This window comes from Zophobas morio, unplaced genomic scaffold (genome assembly GCF_036711695.1).
Source record: "Zophobas morio isolate AGI-343-1 ecotype UQ-CSIRO unplaced genomic scaffold, CSIRO_AGI_Zmor_V1 ptg000024l, whole genome shotgun sequence".
NCBI classification, from domain to species: domain Eukaryota; kingdom Metazoa; phylum Arthropoda; class Insecta; order Coleoptera; family Tenebrionidae; genus Zophobas; species Zophobas morio.
In genome coordinates, this window is record NW_026972129.1 from 18,493,759 (window position 1) to 18,520,173 (window position 26,415).

General features: G+C 33.0%; 1 protein-coding gene across 1 annotated transcript; it reads left to right on the forward strand.

Annotated features, from left to right (window-relative positions):
• Nucleotides 1–24,752: 24,752 nt before the first annotated feature.
• Nucleotides 24,753–26,078, forward strand: LOC135134992 (L-dopachrome tautomerase yellow-f2-like). Its single transcript, XM_064063923.1, has one exon. The coding sequence runs from the start codon at nt 24,791–24,793 to the stop codon at nt 25,955–25,957; it is 1,167 nt and encodes a 388-aa protein (XP_063919993.1). The 5' UTR covers nt 24,753–24,790; the 3' UTR covers nt 25,958–26,078.
• The last annotated feature ends 337 nt before the right edge of the window (nt 26,079–26,415 follow it).

Here is a 26,415-nt window from a genome sequence, read left to right on the forward strand (position 1 = left end):
AGTGTAATTTAATCCCGCCATTGCGATTGTCATTGCTCGTGAAAACGCAGATGGACTAATTTTAAGACCCATCGGCAGTCGTTTCATCTGATATTGCCCTTGGTTTGTAAGAAACGCGGTACAAGGACGACTTGCCTCATCTAGTTCAATTTGATAATAACCTTGTGATAAATCAAGATGTGAAAAATACATTGCACCAGACAAAGAATCCAAAATTTCTGTAATGCAAGGTAATGGGAATTTCTCATCTTGAATTTGTTTATTTAATTTCCGATAATCAATGACTATTCTCCATTTCTTGATACAATTATCTGCGGATTTTTTTTTAGGTACGATTAGCAAAGGGGCGGACCATTCTGACCTAGCTTCTTCGATAATTCCGTCTTTTAACATTTTACCGACCTGTTGATGTATTTCGTCTTTTTGTGCATGTGGTAACCGATACGGCTTAGTGTAAACTGGAGTCGCATTACTTTGTAACCTTATGCTTTGTTTATAAATATTAGTAACTGTCAGTTCATCACCTTCTAACAAAAATACATCGGAATATTTGGCACAAATTTTTTGAATTGAGATTTTTTCTTCGTTATTTAAGTCGTCAGTTTTTAACAACTTCAATAATTTGTCAACTCGCGAAACCGATTGCATAGTTTCTTTTGCTTCACAAATGTGATAATTGGTTGCTTTCTCTAATTTTGGTCGAAAATTTTTCAGTTTAACATTACCGTCTCTAACGTTTAATATTTTCACAGGTATCAAGTTATCTCTAGCGCAGACTATACTTCCGGCTATGTAAACTCCTTCGCATATTTCATCAGGAAGGACCACATAGTCGTCATTATTCTCGACATAACAATATTTGATAATTTCGCATCTGCTTGGAATTTCTGTATAAAATTCGCATTGCGATTCAATTGGAATAAAAATTTTCCGGTCATTACTCCAAAAGGAAAATTCATTCTTTTCGTAATTGATAATTGCATCATGTTTTATGAAAAAGTCAGCACCGATTACACCATTCATTCCACATTCAAACTCCCTCATCAACAAAAATTCCTGTTGCATTTCAACATTATTAAAACTAAGCAATAATTGTACCGAACCTTGCGAAACTGTCGAACCAGCAATACCGTGTATTTTAATTTTCCGTGTTTGATCAATAACCTCATCTTGCGCAATAGAATTTTGAAAAATTACACTAACTGTTGCACCTGTATCTAGCAAAAATTTTAGTTCTTTCCCGCGATAATTTACTCGCACAAAGTTCACTGCATTCATACTTAACACTATGGTATCATTAGCTTCACTGTCAACAATTTTAGACTCGAAAAAACTGACTTTCCGAATTTTCTCTTTCAACTTCTCGTTCAGCTGATGCATTCATACGAAACGCTGATTGATTCCGGTTACTATTATCTCTAGTGTACCTTCTATCATGACCTCTGAAGTTATTTGCTGATCCTCTAAAATTACTTGTTGAACCTCTGAAATTTCTTGTTGTACCTCTAAAATTATTTGTTGGACCTCTGAAATTATTTGTCCCTCTAAAGTTATTTGTTGTACCTCTAAAATTATTGGCTTTACCTCTGAAATTATTTGTTGTACCTCTGAAGGTATGATTACCGCGATTGTAATTCCAATTATAATTTTGTTTATGTAAACGGTGTATTTGACATGATGTTTCCGATTTTGGTGTTTCTTCATCCTTCGCGCCTCTTATCGCGTCACTTAATTTTTCATAGTTCCTAGCTTTTATTATTGTTCTTAATTCAAAATTTTCTAATCCGTTTGCGAAAGCGTTTATAGCAATTTTTTCATTGGATTGTCTTAAAATTTCTAATGCCTGTCGGTTGCCATCGGCCTGAGTTATCGTCAGGTCTACCAATAGTTCCTCGATCTATCTACCAAATTCCTCCACAGATTTGGAGTACTGTTTTGCTTTACTTAACTGAACAGATAATGACGCTGGAGACTTTTTTGTTAGTAAATAGTTTCTTATATCTGCCATTAAAAGACAATTTGTCGCGTAGCTGGATTTCAACCGAATTTTCGCACTTTCCGATAAACGCGTCTTTAGAACGTAAGTAGTTAAAAGTTTTTTCCCATTATCGTCCAACATACTATCATACATCTCAATGCCGTCGATTAATTGCTTTGTAACTCTCTCCGAACCGTCCATAACAGGCAGCAAACTAGCCGCTGTTTTTAAATCGAATTTCTCTGTCATTTTAAAATTTACGCCCGCAGAATTAACACTATCGGAGCTATCAGAACTCTCAGCCGAGTCAGAAGCTGCTTCAGTTTGCCCTAATCGTGCTACCCTACTACTTAAAATTGATTCACCTTCTTCTAACCTTACTTCTATATCTAAGACAATGCGTTTTGCCTTATTTAACACATCTAAAACATGCACTTGACTGTTAAAATTATTCTTAGCAACTATAAATTTCTGCCGCAATTCTTTGAGTTTCTCACTTTTACATTGAAGTACCTGCACATCCCGACGTCTTGTGATATTGTCCTTCTTCAAGTTTCTTCTGAATAAGCTTACTTCTATCTGTAGACTTTTGAGTTCGTCTAAACTGGTCATTTACACTACTACACTTAGGAGAAAAACTATTTACAGGCCTTTTTTTTTCTCACTCCCGCACTTCACACTCACACACTGGTGGAGTCCATTGGGACAGGATTCCGACGCAGACATCTTCTTCTCCGATGGTATCGCTGTTTCTCCTTCTCCTACACTACTTCTCGACTTTGGGCCCTCACAACTTCTTGAATGATCTTCTTTTCAAGCCACTTCTTACAAATTTTTCCTACGAAGATGGCTACTACACCTATCAGGATCACTACTATAACAATAGTAGTGACCTCGTGCACCGAAAGTTTAGTAGTTCCCGCTGCGGAGTTCTGGATGTTACCTGCATTGCTATTTATTATAATATCCTCTTTGGACTGCTGTGAACCTCCCATTGTGCACTCCAAATACTATTGCCGTATTAACACACTTTTTTTTTTTCCCGATTGGCAGGGTCGCCATGTGATGTCCTCTCTAATAGTCCCGACGGTGGTAGGTTAATAACACCAATACATATTTATTATCAATTTATTTACCCATATTACCACTACAAACCCAGACTTAACACTCCCTTGTTTTAGCTATCACTTACACTTTTATACACTATTGATGACCTAGTTCCTTGCAATGGACAAGCATTTGCTGACTAACGAATTGACACTTACTCATTCCATTACACCGTATTGCTAAATAATATATATAGTCCTCACCGCACAAGTTTGGTCTTTGTTTTTTCTGTTTCTAATAATTTATGAGATATCATGGAACGCGCGTTTAGTGACTCACCCTTTATATCAAATTTGACAACAATCGGTCTAGTGGTTTCGGAGATTATCGATCCAATAAAAATCGACACAGACGACAGACGATAGACAGACGGCAGACAGACGAAAACGGAAGACCTATTGTTTCATACTTTAAGAGTAATGAAACGTCGAGAAAACATGAAGGCTTTTGTGCCCTTTGTGCCTTAAAAATGGGAGAACCGATATAAAAAATTGAAGTACAAGTCCAACCAATCCCGCTTTGAAAAACTGCAAAATTTGATTTTACGATTTTTTTTGTGATAACTTGTACAAAATAAAAAAATATGAATGCATTTACAACCCATTATGTTTTGTACATTTTAGATGTGATATATCCTTCAAAATTTGGAGATGACGCTGTCAATTAAGTGAAGTAATAAACGCATAAACTTTTGCAAAGTTTCAAAACATTTGGTTTTGCAGTTTCAAAGTTAAATTATAAAATATGGTTGTACAATTTTGGTATTTTTTGTAAAAATCTGGAAGTCTACGCTAAAAACTTAATACGGATTTATAAACCACAAATACATAAATATCGTCATTCCACTGTAGGTGATGATAATCAGACAAACTCGTAAAATACTCATAAACTTCGACAACAATCGGTCCAGTAGTTTCGGAAATTATCTGTCGAATAAAAATCTACACAGACGATAGATGGCAGACGGCAGACAGGCGGAAACAGGAAACCACTTTTTTCGTATTTTAGGGCTCATGAAGCGTTGAGAAAACATGAAACTAGACATTTGCCAAATGGACTCGATTGCAGTGTCTACTTCCTTAGCTTACCCTCACCCAGTCTGTTTGACTTTGTATTTTTTCTGTGGCATATTGGAACACTTATGTATATGGAAGTATTTCAAGTCCAAATCAAGATACACAGTGTGAGTCATTAAGTACACGATCCTCTATATCTTATTAATTGGTAGAAATAAAAAAGTATTCATAAAAAATATTTTCAAATATATATAGAGCGTTCTATTTTTGAAGCGCGATATACACCTTAGTTTTTTTTAAGTATACCTTGTAGTTTTACGCATTCTGATTGGTCTCTTCTTAGGGCATACAACTATATATTTTTTTAATTCGTTGCCATTTCACAAAACATCGCTGTTTCAGTAATTTGTGAATAGTTAAATAAAGGCATGAGCTTTATTGGAATACTAATATATTCTATTATATACAGTGTTTACAAAAAATGAACACCTGTGTTTTAATATTGTGTCTTATTGTAATTTTCATTTTTACTTCCCGAGCGTAAGTGAAGGAAGTATTGCAATCGAATCCGTTGGCCGACTCACTACTTTTACGTTTTCTCGAGCTTTCATGACCCCTACAGGACGAAGAAATAGGTCTCCCGTTTCCGTCTGTTTGTCTATCCGTCTGTCCGTCTGTCCGTCTGTCCGTCTGTCTGCCGTCACGGATTTTTATTAGACAGCTAATCTCCGAAAGTACTGGGCCGATTGTTGTCAAATTTTGTACTTATATTAGGAATATCATGTGGATGGTAAAACGCTAACCAAAATTTCTCTAATCATCCCCGCCACTAATTAATTCGATGACGTCACTTCAAAATTGTACATAGCAAATGGGTTTTAAATTGTATAAAATAGCATAGTAGTTTATAACTCCGAATAGACTTTTTACCCGAAACATCCAGATTTTTGGAAAAAAAAATCAAAATTATGAAACAAAATTTTGCTATTTAATTTTGAATCTGGTAAACCGAATGCTCCGAAATCTTGCAGATGTTTTAAGGTTATAAAGAGCATAATACCTAAAGTGTACAAAATATGATGAGTCTGTACATGTAATTTATCATTCGATTAATATTTTTTGGATTTGCATATACAAGGTGAATAAAAAAAAATGAATTCGTAAATTAATTTTATTGATTTAATCAGGAACTATAAAACCAATTAGCTTTAAATCTTAGAGATGTTTTAAATTTATCATAAGCATGATAAATTTTTGATCACAATGTATTTGCTTATCCCCCCTAAAGAATTGATGACGTCACCTCAAAATTTTGCTGAATAATTCCTATAAAAAATGTACAAAATATGATGAGTCCGTACTTGTGATTTATCATTCCATTAATATTTTTGGATTTGCGTATATAGAGTGACTCAAAAAAAAATCAATGCATTTCAAGAGCGAGGGAAGTTCTGTGGAGACAACTTTCGACCAATTTTTTTAGAGTTGCAGTTATTGAAAGATTACTCTCTTTTATTTCTGTTTTCTTTTGTTATAGTGTTTTTCACATTTAGAGTTGTGTGACTCTTCAGTTTTTTTAACAGGCAGGGTGTCCCAATTAAAAAAACCGAAAAATCAGTATTTGATAATTGTATCTAATATTTTCAATTTTTTACGAAGACCTGTATCTTAAAATTCAGTTGTCCTGAAATCGCAACAAATCGCGTAGGCTTGTCTATCTGATCATAAAAGATCGCAATTCTGATGTTGAAAATTACTCTAATGTGACTTTTTATGGTAATAAAATGTAAGAAAAATCCATCAAAGAATGTAAAGATATGTATACTAGATGTTTCTTTTAAAGAGTTGATCTTATGTTATTTGAGAGGATCTCCATTGCCTCTGAAGCACAATCAGTCAAATCCAGTCTTTTAGAAAAACATATGACTAATATCCTAGTCACAGTGTAGGAAAAATAAAGTGGCCCACGAGAGGATAAATAATCAGCTGTTTCTGTAGCGCCTTGTATCTTCCAAACAAACTGTCAAAATAACCCGAGAAATTTTTGCTGCATGTTTAGTAAACACCTTGTGTATAAAATTTGCCAACAATCGATTCAAAAGTTCGATAATGAGACATCAAGGAGCGTACGCTTAATTATTACTCACTCTGTACATGCGGGAAACTTTCTGTGAGTATTAAAAAATCGGTCTAAAGTTATTTGGAAAAAACTTCCCTCGCCCCTTAAACACAATCGAACAAATTCAGTTTTTTAGAAAAATGATAAAATTCGATTGTACAAAATTTTATGCATTTTATGAAAATCCTTAATAAGTAAAAAATATAGATAATACCAGTCACATAAAAAAAACACGGTAGATATTTGATGCATGTGTGATATCGGCTAGATAAAACACGTAGAAAATATTGTACAAAACAATTTTTGTAGGATAATTTTGTTAAAAATCAAGGCGGTTTCATAAACCACAAGTACAGGAGTACTAATTTATAAAATTTAGGTAACTTTGACTACGTGGAATGATGAAGAAACATCATCAAATTATTGCTGGGATGATTAGAAAAATTTTAGTTAGCATTTTACTAACTACGCGATATTCTTAGCTCATATATAAAATTTCACAATCATAGGTCCAGCAGTTTCGAAGATTAAGTATCCGTCTAATAAAAATCAACACAGCCAGACAACAGACAGACAGAAACGAGGGACCTACTTTTTCGTACTCTAGGGGTCATAAAACAAACTTAATAACGAGTTCCCATGATTCCGTTTATACAAAAAATCTGGGACGTAATTTACACAGAAAATCGCTCTCTTGAGAACAGTAATAATTAATGAGACAGAAATTTTTGAATTTTACAAGCTGTGAAACGTTGATTAAACATGAAATTACATCTACCCCTAAATGACTTTATCATAGTAATTTCCGTGGCTATTGTTAGTAAATAAATTAAAATCACTCTCAAAAATCTGCACTACAGTTAGCAAAAATTATATAGAAATATATTTATTTGTTTATATGTAGTAACTTCGCACGAATAAATTTTCACACTTTAACACATACACTGCCAGTGGGGGGAAACAACGAATTCCAGAAACTCCCAGAGTGGTTTTTGCGGTTCTTTCGTAACCGCAATGACCATAACTTACAAACTAATAGAGTGTCCATGTAAAAGTAATTGTTTTCTAGTCGGGCGGTCGTAGGAAGGAGAGAAAATTGCTGTTTCAATTTATTCATTATTTATTTTTTCGCAGAACTTTTGTGAAATATTTTTCTGTTGTCATAATTTTGTGTCCTGCTAAACTGGGAACGTCAATACATCGATGTTTAAACTATAAATAAATTTTGAGAGAAACTTTGGAACTCAAATATGTAAAAATATTTTAGAAATGAGTTTGTAAAGTTTGTCCGGTGAAGACCGATATTTTAAAATATCGGAGACTCGGTCTTTAATTCTTCCGAGAACATGTCTCCAGGTAAACATTAAAGATAATTCAGGAAAGTTCGACCTTAAATCTTCCGCGTTCATAAATTACAAAATGGTAAAAGTGTTGCTCATCTTTTCACTGCTCCAACTTTTAAAAATATAAAGTGTTATCCGCATAAGTTGCAGTCTTAAAGGATTAATTTAAAAAGTAGTAAAAAGTGAATATAAGGTGCGATAAAATTTATAGATAAAGAATAAAATTCCAAATCCTTGTTCAAATAACGGTATAACTACAACCACTTTTAACAGTTCACATTTGCTTTCCGACTTGAATAATTCAAAGTCATAAAACAAACTTTATAAACTCCGTGTAGACTCATCGTTCATGCGTCCTTCCAACCGCCAAGGTGCTTTAAAACAATAAACGTAATCTCACAAATTGTGTTTACTGCCACCACCGCGTAAATTCAATTCTTGATATTGAAATGGAATACCGATAACCAAGCTCCATGACTAATGGCAGGCATTTTCGCTGAACAGAAGTAATAATTCAATACTTTCATAATAAATGTTAGCATTTTAAGTTTTTTACTAGTCGAACACATCGACCAGCGGCCCGAAGCGGTCGACCTCATGAATCTTGACATTTTTCTAACCCCCGAGAGCGATAATGTTTATAACTAGCGACCAAGTGGCGTCCTAGGGACGCTTAAGCGTTATGTTGCCTTTGGCTTTGCAATATTCGCTCTACCTTGTGTAGTGTTATTTGCCCGTTGATTATGAACTCTACTGGATAATCTCCTATGAAGTGGAGATGGAGAAAAGAAAAAGAAAAGAGCTTGGATGTGCTAATAACTTAGTGTCATATTTCGCGAGATTAGACGGGACCAATGGATAAAATGCTCTGATTCTGAGTGAAATTTCGAGGTTTCATTTTGGTTAATCACGCTCTACGTTATTGCGTAGTTATGTCAGAGAGTAGGAAAGCTCTCATCTCCAAGTCCATTATGTAAGACATTGTGTGGAATTTGCGTAGTTGTTAAGGCAGTTGTGGAAAAATAAGTTCTTCAAGAGAGGCACTTTTAGAGTGTGGTTAAGTATGTTCTCGTATTAGGCCAGAACGAAAGCAGATTGCTACATCAAGGGAATTGAGGACAAAAACTGTATTTTCTTCGTTACTACTTTAAAGACAATCCGGAAAATAATGTATTACAAAATATTCATTACGTTTCTGAAGCTATTCATTATTTGTAAAATAAATCACAACTTTTATATTATCTGCTATTCTACTAACAAATATTCGTGTTGTTTATTGTTCCCTTTTTTTTAAGAAAAGTATTTATTAACAACATTTTTAATTAACCCATATCCATAGACATAACGAAAACGTCTTCGATTCTCTTTTCTCCACTGGATAATTTGGAAATGGGAAACTCATTTCTGATTCAGTTGCACTGCTATGGCAAGTCAATCAGGTAAGCTAATGTTTTCTCGACGTTTCATAACATCAACAGTACGAAAAAATAAGTCTCGCTTTTTTGTCTGTCCGTCATCTTTCGTCTGTGCCGATCTTCAGTATTAGATCGATAATATACGAAACTACGGGACAAATTGTGTTAAATTTTAGATATATGAGTATGTTAGGAACATCATGTAGTGGTAAAACGCTAACCAAAATATGTCTAATCATTCCTACTAACAATTTGATGACGTCACATGAAAATTTTACATGCCGAAATACTATTTAAGTTTTATGAAATAACATACTCCTGTACGTGAAATTTACTAATTTGATTCAAATTTTTATCCTAGGCATCCCGATTTTCCCAAGGTCGCGAGTTGAATCCCCTCATGGCACACGTTTTTTTTTTCTTACACTGTGACTGGTATTATCTGTTTTTTACTTGAAGAGGTTACCTATGTGCCGATTCACTATAATGTTCTTTTACTATTTGAAGCAAATTTTTCTGTGATGAGGTCGAAAAATTAATATTATAGCATACACTTTTAAATAAATGGTTAAATAAAATATTAAATTATGGCCTACGAAAATTGAAAAATTATTTTTTAGATAAACCATATTATAAAAAAAAATTTAATATTTTTATTAAAAATAAATTTATCAGTATCAAAGATATAATGCCATTTGTTTTTTTCTTCTAGTCTTTCTTTTAATTAAACAACTTTATGTTATACGCGCTGTTATTGTTTTTGTTGTTGTTTTATTCTCTTTTAAAATATCTAAGAAGTAAGTATAGTATACAAGAGTGGTTTAAAGGTATTTAGACGCACTGCCACGCCATAAATAGACTCATCATATTTTGCACATTTTAGACATAATTTATCTAACAAAATATTAAAATGATATTATCAAGTTTTTGGAGAGGATAAACATATGCATTTTGGTTAGCGATTTACGATGCTTATGATGATATTAAAACGTTTGCAAGATTTCAGAGCATTCGCTTTTGTAGTTTACAGTAAAGAAATAAAGGCGGATTCATAACAGACAGATATGTTATTTTACAAATTTTCAATAGTATTTGCTTTGTAAGTCTTGAGATGACGTTACCAAATCGATGGTGGGGGTAATCAGATAAAATTTTGCTTAACATTTTGCCATTCACACAATATTCCTAAAAGACGGAAACGAGTGACCTACTTTTTCATACGCTACGAGGTGTGAGAACTCGATAAAATATGAAACTAGCCACTCACCCTGTCACAATACAATTTGTTAAGGATACGTCATTTGCTAAAATCAGTCTTATCTTAACAGGTCCTAGCCCCACCCACCCGCCCTCTCTTTGCTTAGACAGTATCTCATTTGCCCAAATCAGTCTTGTCTTAGCAGATACTAGCCCCGCTCACCCACCCTCTCTTTTTTAGAGGGTATCTCATTCACCAAAATCAGTCTTATTTTAGCAATAGCTCCGCCCATTCACTCCCTCTTCATTCTAGCGATTGCTCTTAATATTGTTTAGTCATTTACCAAAATCAGTGTTATCTTTGCAGGTACTAGTCACACCCACACATGCTGCTCTCTTTGAAACGATTTTATCTCTGTTTAATGGAGATCCACCGTTCATTCGAAGTATATAAAATAATGAATCACTGAAACGGAGGTGGGGTGGGTGGGCGGGGTTACTTATATGTTCTTTTGTAGAGTGGGAATAGGAACTAATAGAACGTAGGCTAATAAAAAAAGAAAAAAAATCGTAATTTTTTTGTTGCACTATGTGCTACATTATTTTTTATTTCAAAAGAAAAAAAATGGCAAAATGCTTGCTAAGTTTAACTTTTTTCTAGTTTTATGAGCAAGTAGTAGCCCTGCCCACCCACCCCTTCTTCATTCCAGTGACGGCTCTTTATATTGTTCAGTCCTATCTTAGGTAATTTCACCACCGCCCACCCACCTTTTATTTTTTAGAGGGTATGTCATTACCCAAAATCAGTCTTACGTTAACAAGTACAAGCCCCGCCCCCCTATTTTTTCAGCGAATTGCTATCTCCTATGCAGGAGAATCTTGGAGGCACTCTTTGCTCCTCGCCACTAGATGGCGAATAGCAAAAACAACATTTTTTTTTATTTTGAGAATTTAATTTGAATAAATCACTTTATTTTTCAAAAATGCTGGAAACCCAACAACACATTTGAAACTAAATCCATTTTATTCAGTTCATCATGACTCTCAGAATCTTTATTGGACATAAAAAATCTTAATTTGAGTGGATACATTAGATAATGAATTCCCCCTAATTACATTTAGTGGTTTTAAAAACATTTTCAAGTTCATTAGCTGCAACTGTCGACGTATGAAGCTAATTTCAAATTCCATTGACTTAGTAAATATTAGTTTCTCTACAGAGTGTGTTTGTAAAGGCTAAAAAAAAACAAGAAAGTTTCAGAGATGACATTTGACAAAACATGTTGAACAAGTTGGTTTAGGGTTAGTATTTTACCTGATGAACCTTTGTTTTTTTTTTACATAGTTTAAGTAACAGCAGAATGACATTTTTAGATAATAAACACTCTTTCCTGTTACATAAGTGTTTACAAGGACTTCTTTCTATTAGGGACTAATTTCAAGTTGATTTGCGATATCGCAAGTCGCGCTGCTATGGAAGATGCGATGACAGTAGTTGCGATAGCAAATCACAATAACTGTCATTGCATCTTCCATAGTAACGGGACTTGTGATATTGCAAACCCAACTTCAAATTCGTCCGTAAAGAAGAAAACTGTGTTTTCCCTTTAAATATTGCTATATATAAGGTGTAATAAATTGTAGATCGCCATGTAATAGATGTTGTTGAATGCTTACTGTACAAAGGAATCATGTGATCACTGTTTTGTTTAATGCCATTTAAATTTTTTAACATATTTTACTGAGGCAAAATTAACTCATTAAAAGATTTTTTCCAGACCTTAGGATCAGACTATATATTTTTTTGAAAGTAGTTATATAGCGGGGCCCCTAGCTCAATAAATTTGAGCTAGCAGCCCCTTACTTTTTATCGAGCGTTTGTCATCGTCTTGTCCTTGGTTGACCTGATCCCTTGTTCGGTCGGGTTCCGGTAGTGTCATATACAGCGGTCATTGTCCTTTTCGAAAAGGAGCGTAGGTTCGAATCTCACACCTGACAATTTTTTTTTGCGTTTAAATAAAACACATTTTAATGTTATCTTATTTATTGAAGAAATACAGAATACAGCCATTTGTGAATATTTTTAGCATTATTTAATGGACATGAACATTTTTTATTAATAGATATATGGTTAATTACATGGGATTGGAATTTCTTTGGTCAGTTCATAAATTCAGTAGAATTTATTGGGTTTGCTTTGTAATTCAACATAATGAAGACTAGTTGAATGAATAATGAAGAATAGGTTGAATTGTTGGTGTTTTCTAATGTCTAGTTGACTGATCATAACTGCATGTTAATCAGATTTATTGAATGTCTAGTTACTAAAGTTCGTTTACCGAACACATAGAGTGATCACGTGCCTGCAAAGTGAGCGTTCAAGCTTACACTATAATATAAAAGTTGAATGTACATAGAAATTTAGGCGGGATGTTTGAAGATATTTTTGTGTATTTGTAAATGAATCTTATATTCCTTGTTCCTAAAATACTTCTCATAAAAGAGAGGCATGGAAAGCAAAATTTCATGTGTCTGTCTCTCGTTTCTTTCCATGGGTATCGAAGACCAGGGTAAAAATCTAAATACAATAAAATACATACAAAAAAAATGTTAATTTTGTGGTGTCCTGAATTGAAATTTAAATTTCGCGCTGAAAAATTAAAGCGAAACCGCATTTAAAAAAAAAGGTCAGTCTATAAGGCAAGCAATAATGTTAGGGGAATGTGATCCCCAGGGGTTTGTAATGCAGAGAGGCAAGTAGATTTTTGAAAGGTCACAGCGGACTTCCTTGGATTGTTTCAGTAAAAATGAATATCATTCGATGCCACAGTCCTCATCACCAAGTTAATTACTGTAAGACCAGTTAATTGGCGAATTTCTAGTCTAAACTTCGACGATGCCGCCAACACTTGCTATTTTTGTTTTAATGCCTGTAAATTCACAGTTTATTTTAAGACTTTTGACTGTTCGTAGCTCTAAGACAATTTAAACTACAATCATGTAGATATAAAAGCACGGAAGGAGGGAATTAAGTTATTTAGGCTTCACTTTTTTGTTTATAGCGATAATATCTAAAGTTTCTAAAAGTTTTACTTAAATTATTAGAGATTTATAATAGTAGATTTATCAATCACGATATTTTGTAACAAAATGTAGCAAAATGTATCTGTCATAATAATTTAAGTTATAATTCTTTGGTTTGGTGTAATTCGTAACGTAAGCGTCATGAGTCATGACCAACTACGAGCCCTAACAACTAAATATTGGGACAACAAAAAATTTTTATAAAAAAATCACCAAACTTTTTAACAAAAATGTAATTTATTTTAGATAATTAAAATTTTAAAATTACTTCGTTTTGAAAAACTGTTAACGTTTACAGCACAACAAAAACTGATTTCTAACTCAAACAGTGACATAAAACTCTAAAACAACGTAACATTTTGTGACACATAAATATTGGGACACAGCAAATTCAGTAACTGGTCATATCTCCTTTTGCCTTAATAACTGCAGGAATTCTTGCCATCATACTTTCAACTAATTTTCTGCAATACACAGGAGTTGTTACCGTATCCTACACTCGCGAAATTTCCTGTTGAAGATTGACAATCGCTTGTCATGGATGATTTCCTAAATATTTTTTTATTTCACGCCATACCGTCTGTACTAGATTAGGATTTGGGCTATTCGATGGTCAGGGCAAACATTTATATTATTATTCTTTGTAATAAGTGTTGTAGGTGTGTAACTTGAAGCATCATCCTGTTGAAAAATATAAATATCAACAGGATAGACTGCTTCAGTAGTTGTTAATATTTTTTTACAAAGTCTCTTGACATTTGTTTGAATTTGTAATTTCCCTTCCATGAACGTTGTTAACTGGTCTTTAAATTCCGTTAATAGACATGCACCCCCAAACCATTTTTCCGCTTGCAAACTTGACTGATTGTTTAAGATAATCCATATTAAAATTCCTTTTTTATTTCAATAACTCTTTTTCGACTATTATCTCACCCATACATCAAATTTGAACTCAGCGTTATCTATTACTTTTCTCCAATTTTTATTTTGGTTATATTAACCAATTTTTCTTATGGGCAGTTTTTAATTGTAGTTTTACTTTAGCCTAACATAATATAAATAAATAATAAAGTCAATCAAAGATAGCTTTATTTAAGATTTACAATGTAAAAACCAAGGCCTGATTTGTGTATCCATTCGCGACAATATTGTCTTGAAACATTTAGTTGGTTATCGCTATTCCAGCAAGTAGAAATTTCTCTTGAAGTACTCCGTCGTCCACTTTTATAAATTTTCATCAGTTGTCGTTGATCACGCGGCTTCACAAGTGGTGGCCTACCGGGAATTTTACCTTTTATTCCTATGGTACCTCTGTCTGCGTAACATTTTACGATGTTTACCATCGACGACTAAGCTATTTAGAACAAATCTTCACTTTTTCTTATCGATTTTCCCATGCAGTACTGCGAAATTATTATTTTCAGAAATTTTACTAAAACTAGCCCACCACTAACTATTTTTTTCTAAGTGAAACCAACACTAGTATGAAATGCTACGATCCCTATAATAATGGCAGCATTTACCAGCTACTACGTTTGTATTTCGATGGTATACTTAGCAAATTTTCTCGGGTGTCTCAACATTTAAATGTCAGCAAAAATGGCACATTTTTTATTTAGGTGACAATTTTTGCGCTGGAAGAAAATTTATTAATTTGCAAAATACCTCACTCTCTGCCAAAATAGATGCCCATGCAAAATTTGCATTTAGACCAAACGAATTGAATGATATCAAAAATATATACCGGATTTTTTTGAGAAATTGTCTGTGTCCCAATATTTAGTTGTTAGGGCTCGTAGAGCAGAAGTTTAAAAAATCACCCGATAAAAGGGTTAAATCAAATTAAATGGGATGTAAAATAAAAGTTTATTTTTATGAATATAAGCTAAATCTTCTTCGAGCTTTCCTATTACTTGAACTGAATTCAAATTTCAATCTCCTTAACACTTTTGCAACAAGTTTTGATGATATTAATTAAATTCTGCATTAAAACTTCCAAACTAGCTATTAATTTGCATCTTATATTAGAAATTGTTTGTGTGTTTAAAGGATTGTGTTTGTTGTTATTCAGATAGTTTTGTAGTAATTTATTCTATACCTCGACGTTTATATTTTGTGGAGTTTCGTACGTAAATCCAGGTAAATTACAATGGAAGTTGATATTTTTTTTTGGAAATATTTACATAAAAGTAAGGACTTGTTATGTAGTTATTATTACTGAATTCAAAAATTGTGACAAAAGTCCACACTTTGGTTCAAATTACACAAAAAAAGGACAATTTATTTTTCGTCAAAACCAGAATAAGTTTGCTGACCATGGAGGGTAAAAAATTAACACTACTCTTTCTCTTTCTCTCTCAAGAACATTAAAAATACAAATATCAAAGATATCACTTACACATACATGAATACACGTTGAATAGGTACGAAATAGACATGTATATATATCTTACTTTGTCTGACACATTAAGTGATCGTTTAAATGTCTTTCACTTAAGTTTAGCAACTAACACAATTACACAATAATCTTTTTTTTATACATTAGAGACTTTTTCATTGAGTTTGTTTTAAAAGTCCTGTAATTGATTATTTATGACAAAGCGTTAAAAAACGGTTAAGCGGTTAGACAAAATTAGATAATAACCAAGCGCACAGCACCAGCTACGAAGTCGAGAAAGTGATTTTATAGACCTAATCTTAACAAAAGCACCCAATAAATTGGGACGTTCTCCCTTTGATGCGTTCATAGTCTCTCAGACATATCTATTACACGAAAAGGCGTACCAAACTTTCGACTTGGGAAACATTCACTTTAATTTCCACAAAAGTATCTATCTACATAGCGAGGTTCTCATTTCAAAGAGCCATCGAGCTTATTACACACATGACAAAACTAGAGCCGTAAGTACTTCTTGTGAAACGAATAAGAATTGTTTTTCCCGTTGTAAAGGCATAACATTACAGCGATAATACTACAAACAGTTGTTTGCTAGAATACTATGAAAGGGAATACTTTCACTGACATTTCGCCTGAACATTAGCCTACGTCTGATAAAGCAAATAGTTTTAGGTATCTCGTGTCATGTATTTAATACCAACTAAAGCCTGATATGTGCATGAATTTGTGTAGTATCTGTATGAGGAACGCAGTTTATTGATTCTTTTTCCTCGAAGTATTTGTATAAGTTTCTTCGAAGAATTTATTATCTGTTTGGAAGCCGAGACGCTTCTCAACATTCTCGTGAGCAGAGGATTCTTTGTTATCCGGCAGCGCCATTTTTTGTTTTTGTAGTTATTCAGCTAATGTCATCCACCAGAAAAGACATGATATTAACCGACGTTATAATGTTAGCAAAAAATCTTTCAAGTTATTTACAAAGAGCTTTCTTCGTGTTTGTAATAGCAACGTTTATGTTCATCAAAAAAATATAAGTAATTAAAAAATTAAAGAATAAAAGAATGTTACCAGAGAACAAACAACTCCACAAACGTCTGAATGATGATATTATTTTTCGCACGAACTTTTTCAGGCTCGAATTTTGAAAAAAAATGCTAAATGAAGCCATTTGCTGAAACGTGTGAAACGGTAAATTAGCCATTCGTCAAAATTATTTTTTACGAGAATGATTTTCTTGGGTTTTGTTCTAAAAATCAAGCTAGTTCAATGTTGATTTGACAAGTAATTACAAAACAGGCTTTATCTGCTGACAGTTAATGCAAAACGCGTTTCACTCTTCAAACGTGATTACTTCTTTTCAAAATAAATTGCTAACAGTGGAAGCAATTACTGTCCAAAATGTTAAGCCTTTATCAACTCAATTTTAATAAGATGTCGAAATCCATAACGTTAATGACTTCTTTAATGTTAATTTTAATAAAGGGCGTTTTCGTTTTAAAACACGACGAATTTCTTTTCCGAATATGGGAATAAGGATTTTTAGGAAGTTGTGTTGCGCTGTGACCAACATTTTTTAAAACTTGCCTCTACTATTCGCATTTGTAGATTTATTTCTGGCAAAATAAATTTATAATTATGTATATGTTCTAGGAAGGATAATCGTTAGATGTACTGTACTCAATACAATTTTCTCAATCATTAAAATTTTGTGACAGTATAGTCTAAAATTCCAGTTTTATCGGATTTTTTTAAGGAATTCGTATTATTTCAATTTTAAATACAGCAAGATATATTTTGCAACAATTTAAATTTAAATTGAAAACTGCTTTGTTACATAACTGACCATATTTTGCTTCAATTATATTTGAAATAGTAGTACACCTTTCAAAATACGTAAAATAAACATATTTTAGCATAGAGTGTTGGCTTCCCGTATTTTGAAAGCACAAGAGCTTTCAACATCTTCTTTTGTTTTTAAATATAAGGTTTTTCTTTGTAGACTCTCGATTCCTTTACGATTGCTACGATTTTTGTTGATCTCACCTTATAAAGAACCATCTAAACATTGTACGGATCAGTCAACAACTTCACACTTTTAATAATGATAATTGATAAGAAACATGTAACGATCAGCAAACCAAACATTTTTTCCTGTCTTGAAAAAGTTTCTGTATGCTGAAATATTTTCGATGTTTCTAGTTTAAAGTGTACTTTTCGTTTTCTGTTGCGTTTTTTAGGAAAAAATTCTCAAGGTTGGAGATATTAGTTAAATTGCTCCTAAAGTATTTCAGCAGAAAGTGCAACGGTTATTATTATGTTCATTAGCGGTGTGCATCTATTATTATTATATATTTAAGTAAGGAATTATCGAACTTTTAATGGTGTACGGTACGATAAAGGGTTATTCTAAAAAAGGTTAGAAAATGGAAACGTATATAATAGCGACGACCTCGGCATTCTGTTATGTTTAGATTAGATATTTTATTTTCCAAATAATAATTACAGTTCATTAAAAGTCGCATTGAGTAAAGCTGATAAGCTAAATTGTTCACTTTAATACAAAAGTTACAAACGTGGAATTTTTGATATGTGGCTGGTGGTTCACTTAAATATTTAACAAGCTATTTACCGTCCTCTGGTTTACAACATTAGGACCTGTTCCTATTTTATGTCTATATCAACGATATCGTATAACAAATCTTGTATGGTATATATATTAACAAATAATATTTTTCATTTTGTCTAAGCTATTTTCTGCAGACATCACACATGTCCTCAAAGTCTGTTCTTTCCGGACAGTGTTAGATAATAAGTCTTTTAAAGATAAAAAGGAAATATTTTAAACCATCTTTTGTAGTTAAGCTAAAATAATAAGTATAATAATTGACGTTTCGGAAACTTTAAACTTGACTTAGTTTTTTATGTCACAGTTTTCAATCAAGAAGGTATCTTTCTTAAATATAGAATCCGGAAAAGCAAATTATACGTTATGTTACGAAAGCAGCAATATTCTTATCGGTTGCTGAGATGTTTGTTTTATTTAACTTTAACAACTTCTACTGAACTTTGACTTCCTTATTTTCTTTCCTCATAAATTTATACCGAATCTAAAAATGTGCTTTTAATTCTACTATTTGTTTAGTGGTTATATTTGGTTCTTAGTTGCTTTATTTTTGTTTCCAAAGATATGTCGGTCTTACGGAATTTAATATTTACATAATTAATCAAATAATATACTGTATAACTGAAAGATTTTTAAGCCAGTAAAAATTGAAATAACACTCGTTTTATTCCACATTCATAGACAAGGATACAGGATGTACCAAGAATTTGCACTTTCGGTTCTATAAGTATAAACAATCGAACAAGAATTAAAATTTATTTATGGTGATTAAACTTATAAATTAGTTTTCTCATGATTTTGAAATGGAAAAGCCTATTTTTTAATATAATGTGTTTCGGGGAAGCTTTTCTATGATTCCAGCTCGGTGAGATTTATGTTATTAATAATTTCAATAAAACTGTTGCAGGAAATGGTAACAATTTTTGATACCAAAAGAACGCTTACTCAAAATATTAAAAATACAAGTGTCACATTTGAGGATAATATGAGAAAGTTGACAATCAGCAAATTTACTTGTTCTGTGTAAATAAAAAAAAAACATTTTTTAACTAAAATAAGCTATATTTTTACATATTCTCATTAGCATCTTCCTAGGATTTATAACCACCGTTTATTTTTGAAATTGTGATGCGATGTTCTCACGTTGTTGCAATGTTTTAAACTTTAACAGCAATGCAAAGATTCACAAGAAATCGAAATAATGTGCTTTGTCATGGTATCAATAATGTTAATATACAGAGTTTTCATAAAAAATGTGTTCTTAGAATTTTCACATATCGATATTTCAAATTTTTGAACTAGAATAGCCTGTATTTTATTATTCTACATTACTCTATTTTTTGTTCTTTTTCTTTCAATACGTCGGTGTGTCCCTTAAAAACTTAAAAAATCTCACCAACCCAAAACTTTAAATATAGAAAATACTTAACAAAAAGGAAAGAGAACAAAAACAGGGTAAGATGCAGTAATAAAATACAGAGTGTTCTGCTTCAAGAAACTGAAATTGTTACAATTTATTTTTTATAAACATTCTGTATGAAAACCCAATTTTATTTATACCAAATCTTTATTTTTCCACAGATTTTAAAGATAACCCTATCGCGAATTTTTTTGCGAACCATTTCATTGCTAAACAATTTCAAGAGAACGGGAATAACTTGGCAACATCGCATCAAAATTTCGAAAATAAACTATGGTTATAAAGCTAAAAAAGTCAATCAGAATATATAAAAATATATAGGCTATTTTATCTGAAGAAACTAAGTTGTGTATTATAAACAGAATCTCCGTATAGTTGAAAATAATTTCAGTATATGATGGAATATTTTTGATCACTCGGTGTGTTATAATAATATTAATATAACGTTTGTCCCCACAACACCGAAAACACAAAATATTTGTCGACGCGTTTCGCCAACCTTCTAGACATATTTGTCTACATGACGCCAACATGGTTGGTGTTGTGGGGATAAACGTTATATCCTCGACGAACTGTATAACTTTAATTTAGACTTTTTTTACTTCTATTAATTAATGCGATATCCGGGAGGACGCGATTATTGACGCGTCCTGTATAACATTATCGATTTTTATTCTACAAAGACTGATTTATCTCATATTTTAGAAATGTTTTAGGAATATCGTGTAGGTGTTAAAACTCTACCCAGAATTTCTATAATCGTCCCCACCATCAATTTGATAACGTCGTGTCAAAATCGAATATTTTCCCAATGCACTAAAAAATCAAAAATTGTTCATAATTTTAAAAAAGGGAGATACAGGCGTTCCTAATAATTAAAGACCCATTCCAATAATCTAAAAAATTTTGGAAAATATGACTAAATCCGTTAATAATTTATTTAGAACTATTATCCAAAGAAAATGAATTTCAAAGAGATCATTTTATTACTTCTATTACCACTAGTTTGTTTTACAAAATTGCACCAATATTTTGAAATGCAGCCAATTTATACTATAGTGTTCTTATATCTTCGGAAAGCATTTGATTGCGTTTCGCCTCTGATTACAATGCGCAAATTATACTTCCACAACTTCCATCCCAGTAGTATGTGTAGTAGTATCTTATTTTAAAGAGTCAGTGTCAGATGAAAGTCGCGTTGTCTATGGAGTGTCTCTCTTCTTGGACTGATTCTATTTTTTTTTGTGTATAAATGATCTCTCTTAGTGCCTATCGACTGCAGATATTACTTTATATGGTGATGGTACCGTCTTAGGAAATACAGACCCATCTACTGATCTAGCTTTGCTCATTAATAATAAGATACTAGCTTAAGCAGGAGATTGGTTCTGCGCTAATAGCGTGCTTGAATAAAATAAAACGGTTACATTTTGACTGTGGTATTTTTATCTAGGGTCACTCATCTTCTTTACAAAGACAGCCGGCATTTGTTACGAGAAGGTTAAAAACAACAGACAAACTCATTTAAATCAAATTAACTTCTACGTGACATTCTTTCGATGTACACACATTATTGCACATAAGTAAACACTTGAGCTTCAGATTGCTATTACCTGGTGCTGAAGGTGTGTTACTTATGCTTCCGGTTTTTACTTTATAGCGGTTATTGTGATAAAGCGAAAGTCGTAAAATCAAATTTTATAATTTTGTAAAGAGCTTGATTTCTTGGATTGTACTTACAGCCTTCGACAATTTTTTTTTTATCAAATTAAGAACCCCACCTTTTAGCTTTGCTTGTACAGGGTCACTCATAAAATTAATGAATAAGTTCATTAATTTTATTGAATTACAGGCCAATTTCAAGTTGGATTTACAATTTCGCAAGTCCTCGTTGACAGCAGTCGCTAGGACGAATCATATCGCGAATCGCAAGAACTGTCATCGAAATTACTATAGAAACGGCACTTCCGATTTCGCAAATCCAACTTAAAATTACCCTCTAAGTTAAGAATTGCAAAACTGAATATGTACTTTGAAATATTGTAGACGTTTTGAAGTTATTGTAACCATGGTAAATTGTTAATTAAAATGTATCTGTTTATCAACCCCAAAAAAATGATTACGCCATCTCAAAATTTGTGCGAACAAATTTCACCTAAAATGTGCAAAATAATGATGACTTTTTACTTGTGATCCATCATTGCATTAATACTTTTTATTGATAAAATTGAGAACGAGTGATCCCATTTTCCCGAAAATATGAAAATATAAACGTTTTTATTTAATAAGAATTACAATAATGATATTCAGAAAATTTTGTCGATTGTAGCTTAATACTTAATAGTTTTGACCTCTGTTTCTACTAATTTCTACGTGACATTCTTCCGATGTATAAACATAAACAGTTTCAAGTTGTTTTTCTTATCGAGGATAAGCTAAGGACGTACAGTAATGGAGTCCGTCGGACAATTTGGTACTTCCATATTTTCTCGATATTTCATAATAGACAAGACCATAGTTAGGGGGAGGCTAGGGGATACTGTGCCTCCCCTATATCTAGACAAGTTATAATCAACCAAATGTGAATTACAAGATCGAAAATCAAAATAAAATGTAGTGTTTTATTCAATAAGCGGAAGTCAGCGCAATAAAAAGTCTGGACCGTCGGCTTTGTGATCCGGCTATTGCAATTCGTAGAAAACATCTTTTAGTTTAGTTTCTATTTCACTCTCACGTCTACAGGTTGATAAGTGTTATCGCCAACGGGCGGAATTGTGTTTCATACGCTAGATCCAGTGCTGTCGCGGCGATAGTTTGATTACAAATATATTTTTCTTTTGGACTATATAAACATAATATAACATTTCAAGATCACAAATCTGTGGTTCTGTGTTTGAAAAATTAAAAAGGGCATCGAGTATTGTTTTTTGAAGTGATATAGTAATATAGAAGTAGTTTTTTAACAAGATGTAAACACTCCTAGCGACGCACTGGCTACGACCTTGTGGACCAGATCAAAGCGTCCCCGCTACTCGCCGTAAAACACACCTTGCTTCAACTGGGGAATTGCATCCGTAAGATAAATTTCCGCCTACTGGTTATCGCTATTTGTCTTAAATTACAAGTAGACTGGACTCAAACATTTAAAGCGTTTATGGCTTCACACCAATTTGACTCCCATTATAATTCAATGGGCCGTCACAGCCTGATGTCTTAAACCCGCTCACCGATACCTACCTGAAAACACCTTTTCTGGTAAAAGCACAGGGCAGGACTGAGTTTTACATTTACCGACAACAAATATATGTTTTCGGATCACCGGCAAAATTTTTTGCTACAATATTTCGAAAAGTGTTTAAAAATAAATTGTTACAAAAATACTAATTAATTGGCCTATTGTTATTACTTTTTATTTATTTGTCACTATTTAGTGTAAGGCAATAATTTTTAAAAATTTTATTTATCTATGTATTTTTTTTTTTAAATTAAGCTCGATAAACCTGTTTTTATAATTTGTAAATAAATTTAGTTGTGTTCTTACACTTCTTTTCAATTAATATATGCAACTGCATATCTCTGCATATATTAATAAAGTTACTGCATATTTGCATAAATTTCATGCATATTACATGATCATATTTCTCAAAATTTTGCTGCATACTTTTCGCTCTCTAGTCATGTATTATTTTTAATATAACAGCAATATGAATGTACCCTCCGGATTTGAAAAAAAATTATTTGATTTATCAAAAAACTTAGTGGACCAGTTTTCTATGATTGCGATCGTATTTAGGAGTATTAAAGATTTTATGTTTTTTGCTTTCAGTATCTTAATAACATATTCAAATGTGCAGAATAATGATTAAATAATTAAGGCACGGAAGAAACGTTAAAAACAAAATTACTCTTAGTCCGGTCCTTCGCGTCTCGGCCGTCCCTGGCACGTGGCATTGTTTACATTTTACTAAGTTTTATGAAAGGTCGGCTGTAAAGTACTTTAAACGTCGAAGCCATAAACGCCTTAAATGTTTGAGTTCAGTCTACCATAAATGATTTTCAGTTCAGTCTTCAGTCGCACCTCTGATATTACATGCGGCAGACGTGATTAAATTGTTTCATTATTTTATTGATTATAAATCACTATTCAAGGATAACAATAATACAAAACTTTTATTATTAGTATTACAATGCATCTATCCAAACTGACAAACGCGTCCTTGCAAAAATGTGGATGATATCAACATAAAATTTTGTAATAGAAAAACTCACTTGTAACACACGGTTAGCACGTTTCTTTACCTTCCATTCATCCAATCCCATTTAATATACGTGTCTTTACAAAAATGTTGATGACGCCATCGCAAATTTGTGTAAAGAAAAATCTCAACTCGAAATTGCTGTATTGCTTCATTGTACTTTAGGCGCAAGAGAAATTCTGTGGAAACAACTTTCGACCATTTTTTTAAATGTATACAGTTAAAAAAGGCAGGGTCTCAAATGAAATACCTCGTATATTTGAAAATAATTTCAAATTGTGACCCTAAATGAGTCCAAGCTGCGTCAAAAAATATTTTGGGCAATTCACCGGAATGCACAATCTGCCGCCAACCTGTTGGGATATCCTGTATTTATTTATTTGAAGGTTACATTATCGATTCTGACCATTATGTTCTATTGGAAAGGTAAAATTGTCTTTGTTTTCGATTGAATTTACCTAAATAAAGTCTAGATTATAAATTTGGAAGACAAAGAAATTGAATGTATAAAGAAAGGAGCAGTGGCGTATTGAAAATATTAAATATTGCAAACTTTCTATATAGGACACCCTGTAGCTGTCATTTAGGCCTAGGACTCTGTTAACAGGCATTGTAACGATTATGTAGATGGACAAAAACGAGAATCCATAACTTTGTTGGTACGGACCTGTAGGTTCCGCAGGATTGTCGTTAACAAGAAAAGCAAACATTCATTGTAGCAAATGAGGCGAAGCTGTTTCTTGTTGTCCTTGCAAGCGGTCATTATAAATTAATTCAAATAGACCACTACAGCGGCAGTTAAGTGAGCGTCGCGGTAGAACACCTATTATAAGCATGCTTATCCGTCTGTTTTGTGCGGTGTTAAGTTATTCCGCTGTATTATTGCGGGCAAGTGCTGACAATAATAGCAAGTTTGAAGTCGCTTACGAATGGAATTACATCAACTATACCTGGCCCTCCGCCGAAGCCATGTCCTCGGCCGGCTACGTCCCTGGAGAAGACGTGATCGCGGGTATTAAAATTTACAAAAACGTCATTTACTTGGCCCTTCCGAGAATAAAACCAAGTTCAAGAGTAACTCTAGCTTCCATCCCTATCGACGCAAATAAAGAAAATCCACTTCTGTCACCGTTTCCCAGCTGGGAAATGAATTCGGGATCAACTTGTGATGCCATTCAGAATGTCTTGAGCATGGAAATTGATAAAGACGGCATTATGTGGGTTTTGGATGCTCGAAGAGTTGACAATAATACCGATTGTCCACCGAAAATCATTTTATTAGATTTGAACGATAAGGGAAAAATCGTCAACGATTTCCTAGTGCCAGACGAGTTGTGTCCCCGTAATCGCGGCTGCTTCCTCAACGACATCGTCGTCGACGGGGATTACGCTTACATCTCGGACACGACTTCTTCGGATCCTGGAATTTTCGTTTACCACAGGGACTCGAACTCGGCGTGGAAGGCGAGAGACAAGAGCATGTTTGGCGATCCTAATGCGGTGAGGTTTGAGGCGCAAGGTGTGGAAAATGAAAAACCGTCACACATTAATGGCATTGCACTGTGCTGTGGAGAGACGGAGAGAACGTTCTTTTTTATACCTCAAACGTCATTACACGTTTTCTCTATAAGTAATTCAATTTTGAAAAATCGATCGATTGCAACTGGCAGCAATTTACATAATTTTATTACCGACGAAGGGACGAAACAGGGACAGTCGGGAGGAATGATGTGTGACACCGCGAGTAATATCTACTACGGAATACTGCCGTTAAATGCTGTGGGTAAATGGAACATTAAAAAGCCGCTACTTACCGCCGAGATTGTCGAGAAAAATGATGAGATTATTAGATGGCCTGACAGTTTCTCGATATACAAGGATTATTTGTACTTGATTACCAACAGTATTTCGAAATTTTCGAAAAGTGGGATTGACAAAAGTGAAATTAATTTTAGAATAATCAAACTTAAAACGGACACTCGAAGCTATATTTATTGCTAAATAAAATATTTTCCTACCTTATTGCACGATTTGTGCTTGTACACATGTGAATAAAGATTCTTGGAAATTTTCGAATCACCAAGAGTTTAAGATAGTTTATTTAGTTTTTTACCTCCAGACTGAAAAATGAGAGTTTTCTTATAATTTATTATATTTAATTTTATAACTACCACTTTCGAATTCAGTAAAGTTAGAATAAACAAGAAAAAATATTAGTTTAAGGTTTTATTTTAATGCCACTACCAACAGCGATTTCGTTGCTGGGCTCAAAATGGGGTAATCTCATTTTTTAAAACTAGAATTTTCTTATTAATTTATTTTCACTCTACCACAGGTAAAAATGTATGTAATTTCTTTAAATATCACATTTTGAATGTAGTTTTAACGTATCATAAAATCATTCATGAAATTTAAATTTTATGGAATATAACTACTTGTTATCAGTACAGTGACAATGT

Bases quoted from the DNA above. Each gene is read 5' to 3' on its own strand.
- LOC135134992 (XM_064063923.1), top strand. From the start codon at position 24,791: ATGCTTATCCGTCTGTTTTGTGCGGTGTTAAGTTATTCCGCTGTATTA.